Source organism: Pelodiscus sinensis, chromosome 1 (assembly GCF_049634645.1).
Source record: "Pelodiscus sinensis isolate JC-2024 chromosome 1, ASM4963464v1, whole genome shotgun sequence".
In the NCBI taxonomy this organism is placed as follows: Eukaryota; Metazoa; Chordata; order Testudines; family Trionychidae; genus Pelodiscus; species Pelodiscus sinensis.
In genome coordinates, this window is record NC_134711.1 from 186,028,157 (window position 1) to 186,041,809 (window position 13,653).

At 38.0% G+C, this 13,653-nt stretch overlaps 1 protein-coding gene across 5 annotated transcripts in view; it reads right to left on the reverse strand.

The window, feature by feature from the left end:
• Nucleotides 1-13,653, reverse strand: part of HLCS (holocarboxylase synthetase) — a 209,824-nt gene that overhangs the window by 8,321 nt on the left and 187,850 nt on the right. For all 5 annotated transcript variants that reach the window (XM_075911737.1, XM_006125992.4, XM_006125991.4 and 2 more), the window contains 3 exons: nucleotides 9,939-10,006; nucleotides 8,826-8,986; nucleotides 2,869-2,983 (listed from right to left, as the gene is read on the reverse strand). In XM_075911737.1, the coding sequence (XP_075767852.1) occupies nucleotides 2,869-2,983; nucleotides 8,826-8,986; nucleotides 9,939-10,006 (344 nt within the window). The remainder of the gene's footprint in view (nucleotides 1-2,868; nucleotides 2,984-8,825; nucleotides 8,987-9,938; nucleotides 10,007-13,653) is intronic.

A 13,653-nucleotide genomic window follows, 5' to 3' on the forward strand; every position in this document is an offset into this window, starting at 1 on the left:
AGCCCAGGCGCGCCTGGGTTGCCCCGCTGCCCGAGCCCCCCCGCGGCTTTGCAAAGCCTCGGGGAAGCCGGCAGCGGAGCAGCCCAGGCACGCCTGGGCTGCCTCGCTGCCGGCTTCCCCAAGGCTTTGCAAAGCCGCGGGGGGCGGAGGGGGCTCGGGCAGCGGCTTTGCTCCACGTCTTCCTGGTCTGCAGACCAGGGAGACGCGGAGCAGCTTTTCTCGCCCGGAGTACACGGGCGGCGGGACCGCGAGGTCCCGCAGTCCGTGTACTCCGGGGCAGCCCCGTTCGTAACTGCGGATCCGACATAAGTCGGATCCGCGTAAGTCGGGGACTGCCTGTATTGAGTTGTGGGAGTTTGCCCATGATACTGAACTAAGAATGGGTAGATTACTCTGTACTCTAAATGCTGTCACCAAAACACTCAATGCATTTACCAGCTCACGTATTTTTTAGAGAAATATGGGGAAGAGGTGTAAACCAGAAAAAAACCTTCCATTGGTAGCACAGACACTGGTACCGAAATCTCAGGAACTTCCAATTTAATGGGTCTGATTAGTAAATGAAACTAACGCAGAATTCTGATTTTATGAACACTGATCTTACAAACTTTTTTTTTTTTTGGCCACTGAAGCATGTTGGCTGAAAGCATGAAGTGGCTGTACTGGTTTGAAAAGAATGAGGGTATGTCTACACTAGCCCACTAGTTCGAAGTAGGGAAGCTAATGTAGGCATTCGAACTTGCAAATGAAGCCCGGGATTTAAATATCCCGGGCTTTATTTGCATGTTCCCGTCCGGTTGCCATTTTTAAATGCCACTAGTCCGGACTAACTGCCCGTGGCTACACGTGGTAGTTAAACGGTAATTCAAACTAAGTCCTTAATTTGAATGACCTGTTACACCTCATTCCAGGAGAAGTAACAGGTAATTCAAACTAAGGACTTAGTTTGAATTACCATTTAACTGCCACATGTAGCCACGCGCAGTTAGTCTGGACTAGTGGCATTTAAAAATGGCGACTGGACAGGAACATGCAAATAAAACCCGGGATATTTAAATCCTGGGCTTCATTTGCAAGTTCGAATGCCTACATTAGCCACCCTAGTTCAAACTAGGGGGCTAGTGTAGATATACTCTGAGAGATTCAGTGGCAAAGAGGTGCAATTTTCTCCAAGACCAGTCAGGTACACTATATCCATTTGCCAGCATTCATTATGTACATTTATCACTGAACAACTGATAAAATTAACTTATGCACAGTACCTACTATCATTTCCAGAGTTCCAATTTGATAAGTTTTTGGATTTATTGAATTCCACAATCCCCAATTAGTTTATAAAACAGGTTCTACTGCTTACCTTCTTTCCAGATTTACTTTTGTCATGAAGTCTCCCCAGAAAATGAGAAGAGAGGACCGAGAAAATGGATTGAATAAGTTTCAGTTTGAATATGAATTGGTACTTTTTTTTTTTAAACCAGTTCCATGTCTAACACATGATGTAAGTAGATATCAAGAGAAGTAACTCCATAAAAAAGGTTATTTTTATTTCTTTTTAAGATGGGGTTGACATTCATGTTTTTTAATTAATTTTAGCGGTATTATCCTTGGATTAGAATGACAAAAACAAACAAACAAACAAAAACCAAATGGAAAGACCAAATGCTCTAAAAGACATAGAGAAGGCTTTGTAACCATGTCTCCAAGCACCGTCTATTATTTTAAATTCATTAACAAAGAAAATTACCTTTTAAAGGTATGAATTCAACAGAAGTTGCAATAGCTGTGTGATGGACACCCACTCCCCATTCTATATGACATTGTCTTATGTATACAAATATGTATAACTTGAAGATGCTTTGGATAAAATACCTCATGTAACAGTATCAATTTTAATGTCACACTCTGCTGGATCCATATATCTTATTTTGGTGTATGTTTCTTTTTGGTATGTAAAGTTAGAAATATGGGGTATGGAATGGTTTAGGATTTAAAATGTGCAAATGGAAGCCATCAAGGGTGTTTTGAATGCTTGGACATCTCAATGTCTGGGTGATAACCTGTAAATAGCCTCCTTTATTCTTTAAGTCTAAGCCATGGTTGATCTTAGGAAGAGATGTGACCACCCCAACTAGTAGGGTCTGACCAAATAATTTACCATGGAAGGTGGGGAATATTGCAACAAATTCTTGGCCCAAAGGAAGTTTATTTAAGATGCAAAGTGTTCAGGCTCTTGGGCTTTGGCTATCTGGACACACCCTAAGGAATAGCCAGAGATCCCAGGGAAAAAAAAGATCTTCCCTGGGTTGGAGGCTTTTTCCTGAAATGAGAACAGTTTTAGGGTAAGTTTGCAATAAGTTTTAATGTGTTAGAACTAGCTATTCATTTTATTTTCTTTGTGGAGAGACATACATATCATCAACCAAGGATCATTATCAAACAATTAGGAAAAAACAAATGGGGGAATGAAAATACTGAGCGTACATACTCATTTCCTGCTGGGTTAAAAAGCATAATTATTAACATCTCAGTTACTTTTCCTTGTTGGGAAAAAAACATTAAAATATAGTAAACTTTTCGCTATATTACCCTACTTTTGAGACTCACTGACAAAGGAAATTTTCCATACCTGTTATTTTTAATTCTTCAAAATCTTGTATACCAGCCCTGATGCTTAGATTTAACTCCTCCGGGTATGGAATGGTATCGATCACTGAAGACATTTATTTTTGAGAGTATCATAGTTTACATAACATACCAATACTACTTATGTGCTCTTCTTCTAATGTGAACTTGTATAGGGTTTTAAGAATAATAAAAAAGCTTTAGAAGAAATGGCTTGACAAGTCTGAAAATAATTTGGACACTTACCAATAAGTATGTGAAATGTGTTTCCCATAAGTGTAGAATTTACCAGAACCCCACCAAGCTTCATATGGTCACTGTAGTAAATATCATTTGGCCACTTCACTCGTAGGTCAATATCCTTAAAAAAATAAATGTTTATATATACAACCATAGTTTGCTGCTTTTTAAATAAAAACTACAGTAGATTCTGCCATTACTCAGTATTTCTGGAAATGCCCTCTTTCTCTGCTACCATGGAACATGATATACTTCATTTAATAAAAAATTAAATTATCAAAATGCTTTACAGAGCAATCAATCAGACACAGAACTATATTTTTAATGTGAGTTGTCATGACTAAGCACGCATTTGAGATTACTCTGGTAAGGGTAGTAACATTAAATCATGACTGCCAAAAATCCAAATACCAAGAAGAAATTTGGTGTTGTCACCTTGAAAAAAAAAAACTCTTGCCCTTTCTTGTGGCTTATTCTACAGAAATGTGCATCATGTGGCTGCCTTGATCCAACCCAAGTTTTGTGGTGTATATTATGAAGGCTGGCAGTAATCACAGATGTGAGGCTAGTTATTTAGTAAAAAGCTATCCAGTGAATATTAGTGGCTTACAGGAACTATACATCATGAAAAATAGGGACTCTAAAATAACCTGACAGAGGTCTTCCTTGTAAATCTAAAAATAACAGACAATCAGTAATTAACAGCTGGAACAATTTATCAAGAGTTACGAGGATTTTCAATCAATGGCCATTTTTAAATCACAATTGGATTTTTTAAAAGAAAAAATAAACAATAGTTCAAAAGGAATTATTTTTAGGGAAATGCCTTGGCTTCTATTCTACAGGAGGGCAGACCATATGATCACAATAATCCTTTCTAGCCTTTAATCTATTAGCCTACAAATTTATTGAATTTCTTTATTCTCCCTAAAAATCTGTTTCATGATACAAATCATCTATTCAAGAAAGACAATCAACTTTGCTAAGCATCTCTAGAACTGCCTACAATGATCAGAACAAATATATCCCAAGGTCCTTGCAGAAGCCAGACAGGGAGGCAATGATATTCTGAAGATCAGGAAGGAAATTTAGTAGACAGGAGAAAATTCCAGTTCACAACTATGTAAATAGTTCTAAAACTATTCACCTTTTATGCAGTTATGTTCAATCTATACCATGGTATTGGAAACACAAACTGCACTATATGACACCATTCCATTGCAATAGAGAAGTTTTTGTTAAAACCACAGAACTGAATTAAACTTTGCACCAGCTACTTAAATGTAAAAAGAAAGCAAATGTGCTTCCTGGAGCTTGAAAAATTGCTTATGACTGGATCCCAAGAGACAAATTATGGGAGGTGCTCCATGAGTACAAGAATCTGGTTACACCCTCCCCTTTTGTAGATTATGAAATCCCTTTACAGGATGTGTGAAAACTGCACCTGGGTCTATGTCTACTTTCCTGGCAGATTTAAAGGCCAGGGAGGATTCCATTACACAGATGTCTTTGCATATCTGTACAGGAAATGCTAACTTATTTTGGTATCATAAAGAATTGTAAGAGAACATCACTAGTTCATATCATTACCACAACACTTGACTGTACACATTTCAATGCAGATTTTCAGAGGATTCTTAAGAGAGATAATTTTCTAAGCATGGACAGTTAATCCTGACATGCTGAATGGTTTAACAGATCTTCTCAAGGCATCCTGTGCACATCATTACTAAGTAAAACTGTAAAATTCAGGAATTAAAAATACACATTTTTAGCTTGTCTACATGGGGAAGTTAGTGTGGAATAAGTTAGGGTATCATTTAAAGCACAATAGTGCATGCTGACATAGTCACTTCACCTTAAAAAGGATATACTGGAACTGGAAAAGGTTCAGAAAAGGGCAACTAAAATGATTATAGGTATGGAATAGCTGCCCTATGAGGCAAGTTGGATTTTTCAAGTCGAAAAAGAGATGACTAAGGAGGATATGATAGAGATCTATAAAGTCATTACTGATATGGAGAAAGTACTAAGTGTTATTTACTCCTTATAATAGAAGAACTAGGGGTCATCTCATGAAATTAATTGGCAGCAGGTTTAAAACAAACAAAAGGAAGGGTTTTCTTCCCCACACAATTCATAGTCAGTCTTTTAGAACTACTTGCTAGAGGATATTATGAAGGCCATGAGTACAAGGTTCAAAAAGAACTACACAAGTTCATGAGGGATAAGTCCATCAAGGGCTATTAAACAGGATAGGCAAGGATGGTGTCCCTAGCCTCTGTTTGTCAGAAGCTGGGAAGGGGTGATATAGGAATGCTTGCTTGATTACTGATTCTGTTCATTCCCTCCACAGCACCTAGCATTCGCCACTATCAGAAGACAGGTTACTAGACTAGAAGGTCCTTTAGTCTGACCTAGTATGGCCATTCTTATGCAATAGCTATTTTGCACTAACTCCACTTTAAAGTACACTAAGCTTAATCAAAGACATTTTTCATCTAAATAAGAGTACCTTGTGGTGAACTAGAGCAAGATAGCTACTGTGCTATAAATTCACATCCCTGCTTGTTCAGCACTAGCATTCCATGTAGACAAATTCATAGATCAGAAACATTTGCACTGCTAAGGAACTATCTGCTGAATATGGAAAACAGCAGATATTTCTACAACAGTACTAGTTTTCAAGATGAACTATAGTGGCAACTTGAGTTTTTGTTGTAACAATGAGGCAAGATGAGCTGTTTCCATTGCTTCCTAAGCATTTACCATCAAAATATAAGATATAACATGCTATTTTGCTCTGATGTAGAGGTGGCACATTTTTATTTGTAAGTTATGTACTGGGTCTTAAATACTGTTCTGAGATAGGGACACTAGAAAATATATAGTACACAAAGTTTGTTTGTATTCAGAGCATTGTCATCTACAAATTTAACTCTGAATTGAACTGTCACATTTTCCCACTGAGAATTCTGAACGATAGACAGTAGCTTGAACTGCTGTTCATTTAGAATTGTGAACACTAAAGACACAGCACTAAAAATGACTAATAACCTGAGATGTATACATTTGATACTTTTGTATGAAAATTCTTATGTGCAGTTTGAGCTGAACAAAAGTATGTTAAAGTAGTAATAAAGGTCTGACTTATGCAGAAAGGTATGGAAATGTAGAGCTAAGATTGAAACCTCATCCATAACTTAGCCCATTGTTCCCAGCCACTCATATGGTATATATGTGTGTTCATCCACCATGTGGTGAGACTGGCATTACCCTAGGTCCAATGGAACAATTGAAGCATAGAGTTTCAGATTTAGCTTTAAATTTCCTTGCTTTTATGGATTTCAGTCAGACCTTAACATTGTTTTAATCCATTGTCTGTGTTTAATTAAAAAAAAAAAACCCTAAAAATGGAGTACAGAAATCCCTTGTTCCACTGAGTTCAGAATGATGACAAACCGTCAAAGCAGATATTGCAATTCCTCTTTATTTAGCGAACACTGAGATGATGGAATTTAATAGCTCCAACAATGTACTTAATTCATTCTTAGGATGAATGTGTGTGCATTTCTTTCAAGATGAACTCAACTTCTTTATGGTCAGAATAAACTTTAAAAAAAATATAAATGTATACTCAGCAGACTCAACTGTGCGTGTTATAGACACAATTATTCCTTCTGTGTTACCATCACCACCTAGTGTGTCAATCAAGTTGCTGCTCTTCAATGGACTAATTTTTTAAAAAAAATGCACTGAAAATTAGCCATTATACATATGCCACAATATGGAGAGAGGCACAGAAGCAAAAAAGATTTTTAAATTAATAAATCCATTTTTTGCTTTTGGACTAGTACTTTAAAACAACTGACACTTATTTCTCCTTTTTATTTTCAATGGTTAAAAATATTGACCTCCCCAGCCGAAGATCTTGCACTGAAAATTTCAGTCTGAAGCAATTTTTACAGTCAAGTTATGAAGTTAGGAGGTTTTAATAGAATGGCTGACAGATCCTAAACTACAACAAAGTGACTGGGTGCCACTATAATAAAGTTCATGTGTAAATGTGTATAAGTCATTGATTTTGAGTAATATAGGAAACATGTGCTTTAGTTAACTACTTCTGTAAAATACCAAAATTTTATAGTTAGCAAATACTAGTCTATGGTAACATATAAAAAAAAAAAAAAAAGGAGATGTATGAGGTGAAGAAGATTGGTTCTTCATTTGAACACTGATGACAGGACATTTGATTCTCCCCCGAGAGCAATACTCCTATCTTTTTAATTTAAAAATCAGTTTTCAACCTTCAACAAGCGTTGGAAAAAATCCTTTAAAATGGACCAAGTGGCCACTGAAATGCGCACACACAAAAAGCTTTTGTCAGTTTTTCTAACTCTTCTTCAAGACTCTCATAACCAAAACAAATTAATACAACAGTTAGACAAATTAAAAGGTAAATTCATCTTCACTGTTGGAGTTGGAGACTCAAATACTCATCAGATAATAAATGAAATGAATTTATTAGACTCAATCTAGTCCATAGAAAGCACTCACTGCAAGCATCAGAGCTATTAAAAACACACACAAATAAAACTGAACTCTACACATCCATCCATTCTTTTAATCACCCGGAAACTATACAGTCCAGTATTACCAAAGAGTTAGACTCCATGGCAGCGATACTCAGACCTCCATGGCAAATCAGGAGCCAAATTAGGGATGAACATTGCTCAAAAGAGCCAGAGTAGTTTGAATTCATTGTTTTGTTTACTATGATTCAATATATTCATATTTGAACAAAATGTCAGGGAATATGTATATATGAAATGTCTGTCCATCTGTTTGTGTAAGAATACCTCCTAAACCGTAACAACTAGAGCCACCAAATGTGGTAGGCAGCTTCCTCTTTTCCTAACTTAAAGCCAGGTCAGGGTTCGGTTGTGCTGAGAAAATGGAAAGTGGCAGGAATGGGGCTGCTTTGCACAACATGGGAAGGGAGGGGCAGAGAAAGCAGGGATGCACACACACTACTGGGGACAGTGAGCAGGGATGGGATACTTCAGAGTGAGCATTGGGGACAGCCACACTAGCACAAGACTGACCGGGTAGGGACAGGACTCTGCATGTTGGGGCCAGGCCACCTTCTATGGGTAAGATTCTCCACCCTCCTCCCGCAGATACAGGGCCTGGTCATTACCCTCCTACTCTGCTACAGAGCCTAGGGATTCCACCCCCTTGCCTATTGGGGCCTGCACACTTTCCCTCCCCCACTGCTCCACAGAGGTGCATGGAGATTCCCCCTTTGTGAGGCTCCTAGTAATTTCCCCCTCCCCTCCACCACTTCACCCAGAGCATGGGGATTCCCTTCACTGCCCACCCCCAACACACCCTCACGTGGCCTGGGGATTCTTTCCCCCTCCTTCCCGCATCACCAGAGGCTGAAGATTCCATTCCATCACCCCAGCACGGCTCCTATGGGGCCTAGGGATACTTTCTTTCTCCTACCTTGTCCCCTCCCACCAGCGACTTCACCCACAAAGCGAGGATTCCCAATTCTCCCTTTCTCCACCTCCCCCCCACCTCCTGCCGCTCACTGCTTCAACCCAGGGTCTGGGGATTTTCTCCCGCCTTGCCCCCTCCTCCCGTTTACTCACAGGGCCTGGGTGTGCCCTTACACACCCAAGCAGCGCCAGGTTAAATTTGCTACAAAACTACAACTGGTTAATAACACAGAAAAAGTATCCTGATTGGTTAATAATTAAAGCTTTTTTTTATATCATGTGCTGCAAAGAGCAACAGGAAACACATTAAAGAGCAATTTGCGGCTCATGAACCTCTGTCTGAGTTTCACTATGCTATGGTTTCAATGACACAACCTAGTTATGAAGGTCAGGTTAAAAGATTGAACTCACTGAAATGTGAAAATAATAGGAATATTAAAATGAATGTAAATTTAATACCTGATAGCCAGGTATTGATCTCACTGATTCCACCACAGCCAGGGATACCAAGTGCTGAATAAAAGGAATTCTCTGTCCCAGCTGGGAACACAAAGGAATGGAAATATGTAAAGTTGATAGAGCACATCCAACAGGACTGAGCCAGACATTTCCACCACGACCTGAAAAAAGTCCACCAGATTAAATAAACAAACAAGACAGAGAAATAGTAGATGCTTTGTTTTGTTTTTACAAAGCTCATACTAGTTAATGTAGGAGCAATAGAATAAGATTTAGTTTCCTCAAAATAACACCCACCTGAAAAAAAATCTACAATGAGACCTCTAAAATTGTTCTAGTTTATTTCGAAGGAAAGTTATATTCAGTTTTACAGCTACTATAAAATATTGGTTTTGTGTATGTGTGTTCAGGTAGTCATCTTTATAGAAACTTCATAAAGAAATCAAAAGCGCTGCACGAGATGTTCCCCAAAATTCCTTAGTATCTTGGAGATCATATGTTTTTATGAACTACTTATCTGTTTTTAATTGAAAAAGTACTTGTGAGAGGTTCCTGGAGACTGAAGCCTTCTATCCACAGAACAGACCCTATGTCAGTGTTCTCAACCTATTTACCACTGTAAACTATATATGTAACATTCTCTGTTATATGAGCCACACCAACAAAATATTTATGCGCTACCTCTATGGCTATGAGGATGTTGGTGCTACGTGCTTATTGGGTTATATGTAGCCCCTGGGCCACAGACTGAGAACCACTTCTCCATGCCAATTCAGGGTCCTCTTCTGCTGCAATGAAATCAATTCAGGTTTGGTTCAGTACCAACTGTAATGATGATAGTTTGTGTGATGTAGAAGACTTCAGCAGAAATTACAACCAGATCAGCAATTCATTCTATATAAGACACCAAAATTATCAAGGTGGTAACTACTTTTGGTCACTTTTACCTGCGATGGATTCAAATCAGTGAAAAATTGTTCTCCAATTGTCAATTCTCTGATCTATCCAAGAATATTTTTACTGTGTCTATACATTTTTCTACATAAGCTATATTACTGAATAAATTCAATAAAGTATCTTATTTCTGTTAGTGTTGCAAGAAAACCTACTCACCTTTCCCTTGTGTTTGTTGAACTGCAATTGCTATTAAATCCATTTCCTGAGGCAAATCAAACATCAACCTGCCAATTAAGGGAAAAAGATGGTCAACTAGAACAGTCAACTATGTTCACAAAAATCTAGCACCAACGTTTAAACAGAAGCTAATATTCTACTTCAAATTAAAAGCATAATTTATTCATTTTCAGTTATAATTTATGATTAGGTGAAAAGGGCAAGGGAAAATCCAAAAAGAGAAAAAAACTGAGAAATGATCAAGTGAAATAACAATGAATCTATAATTTTGGAAAAAAGATATAATCATAATTCATTTAAGATGCTTTTTAAAACACATATGGCCACATTTCCTCAGTTTTCTCAAATAAGTGCTTATTTCTTGTAACTTGTATCACTATCTTCAATAAGTAACAAGTAGCTATTCGAGGCATTTGTTTCTACTTACAGCAAATTTTTGTTCATACTCTAGAATATAACAGCAGCAGTTTCTGATTATTTAGAAAACCAATATGGTGGCAATAAAGCAGTTTAAAAGATACACTATCCCCTGAGAACTAATTATGATTTAACTACAGTAAATAAATCTACACCTTCTGAGAACTCTAGAGAACACTGGCTAGTTTTAGACTTGAGCTCTGCTGTTAAAATAGTTTCACTTAAAAGAATACTAACTTACCTCTGGGAATATGTAGAAAGTGCACTTGAACACCACCAAATGAGTCAACATTAACTTTTAAAAAAAACATACTATAAGAATGGTTTTAAACATATTTCCATTGTGTTATGATTCTTCATTTTAAGTTTTGGGGAAGAGATAAATTATTTAACATATAGAAAAGATCTATATGATATTACCAGTGTTGGCTAACCAAGATAAATTCACTAAATAATTTATAGTCTGAAAAAAATCACATTTTAATGCAAATAAAGAGTAATTCATTTAAACTAAGGGTGGTTTTGCTGAAGGCAATATGTGCCATACTACTCAGGAAAGATTAAGTGGCATTCAAAATTATTTAGTCTGAATTTAAGAAATAGATTCAAGGATTTGAAAGTTCTCTTATAACTAAGATAATGACACTGTATAGTAAGGACTACTAAGTACAAGTGCACCCTCTGCTGCCTACTGGGAATGAATGTTATGGCAGACAGCTACTGAATGAGCTATTCATCTGCCCTTTTTTTCAACTTGAAAAGTGGTATTTTATTAATGGCTGTGGCTAGATAAGGGAGAGGAAACAGAGCAAAAATACAGAAAAGTAACCGCTTCCTGAAGTCTCAGAACATCTCTGCATAATGGTTCAATTGGTCACATGACTATCAAAGCAGTAGGTTATTCTAAGGGTCAAAAACAGGTTTGGACCATAAAACACCTTTACTAATTACAAATACTTGAACCACAGCTGACAGGAGACTTAACAGGTTCAACAGATGGAGTTTTTTTTCACATTATTGCAGGAACCAATGTAAAACATTTTCAAAGAACACTAGCCAGAAGATCTCTTTGCCAATCCCACTTCCATTTCACATGAAATACAGATTGAGAATTGTTTCTCTTGGACACCATGAATTGCTTATTGAGACTATGATTGCCTATCTACAGTCAATCTTTAATACTGAAGTACACCTTTCCTTGTGTTGAAAGGTAGTAGCAAGATCCGGAGAGGTCGGTTGGTCCTTTTTACTCATTAGCATCACTTCAGCTACAATACTGAATTCATGGTACTCCAACAAGGACATTACATCTAAAAATGGGTCTAAGGACAGATTACAAATTTTGCTGAAACAAATATGTTTGTCATCTCTCTGTTTATATGACCTAGGTTCTTTAAATAGCAGGCAAACAATAGATAGTCATGTTACCAATGGGGGTAAAAAAAAAAATCAAGACAAGAAAAAAATTACTTCTGAAACCAAACACAGACCTCTAAACCAAAGAGATGTGATTAAGGGATCATATGTATTGAGCTGTTGGACGTCTGTCAGCAGTTAACAAGATTGAGTTTGAGAACAGTGAGATTGCACTGTTTAGGCCAGAGGAAATTCTGTAAGGAGGGACACAACATGGGGAAGGTGCTAATACCCAGTCTGAGGCAACTGGAAAAAAGATTTATTTCTGCTATCTGAGATAGCTCTGGGAGCATGTCCACACAGCACCACAGAAATAACAACGTACTTCTGAACTTAATAAATTGTGGTGGGCTTTTTGGGGGTGAGTGGGGTTGTTTTGTTTCTGGAAAAGAAAAGCTGCTTGAATTTTCTTTACTATAAGAAAGAAGCAATTGTAGGTGGATTTGCATTCTTAGCTATTGATGTTCCCACTGAAGAAATAAATTATTATATTTGTCACTGATTAGATTGGAGGAAAAGGATTTACTCAATGGTATAATGCAGGACTGGGCAACATAATGATAGCAAGTGACCAGGATGAACCTCCAGCAGGCAGCTGCCACTATATTTACCTGCACCTCCACAGGTATTGGTGACCGCAGCTCCCACTGGCTGCAGCCAATGGGAGCAGTGGGAAGCAGTGCAGCAGGGGACACTACTTCCCACAGCTTCTATTAGCCATGAACAATGAACCACAGCAAACAGGAGCTGCGAAGGTACATACTTGTGGAGGCACATGTAAATATTGTGGTAGGGACCCACCAGAGGCTAAACCTGGTGGACTGGATCCAGGCTGCAGGCCAGTATTTGCCCACCCTGGTATAATGTGATATGAATTCATGTTTTCATAAAGTTCTGTGTTTTGGCATTTAATTGTTGCATAATGCAGACAGAAGATCTCACTGATGAATCCAGAAGATTGAACCATTCAAAATAAATTTACTTGACATGTAAAAAAATACTTGTATGATTCTGGAAAAAAATGCTTCAATTTAATTTCAAATTTTCCTTTCCATAATCATAGAATACTAGGACTGGAAGGGACCTCGAGAGGTCATTGACTCCAGTCTCCTGCCCTCATGGCAGGACCAAATACTGTCTAGACCATCCCAGATAGACATTTATCTAACCTACTCTTAAATATTTCCACAGATGGAGATTCCACAACCTCCCTGGGCAATTTATTCCAGTGTTTGACTACCCTGACAGTTAGGAACTTTTCCCTAATGTCCAACCTAAGCCTCCCTTGCTTCAGTTTAAGGCCATTGCTTCTTATTCTATCCTCAGAGGCCAGGAAGAACAATTTTTCTCCCTCCTCCTCCTGACACCCTTTTAGATACCTGAAAACCGGTATCATGTCCCCTCTCAATCTTCTCTTTTCCAAACTAAACAAGCCCAATTCTTTCAGTCTTCCTTCATAGATCATGTTCTCTAGACCTTTAATCATTCTTGCTGCTCTTCTCTGGACCTTCTCCAGTTTCTCCACATCTCTCTTGAAATGTGGTGCCCAGAACTGGACACAATACTACAACTAATAAGCACAGAGTAGAGCGGAAGAATGACTTCTCGTGTCTTGCTCACAACACACCTGTTAATGAATCCTAGAAATATGTTTGCTTTTTTTGCAACAGCGTCACACATATTTAGCTTGTGGTCCACTATAACCCCATGATCCCTTTCTGCCGTACTCCTTCCTAGACTGTCACTTCCCATTCTGTATGTGTAAAACTGGTTGTTCCTTCCTAAGTGGAACACTTTACATTTGTCCTTATTAAACTTCATCCTGTTTACCTCAGACCAATTCTCCAATTTGTCCAGATCA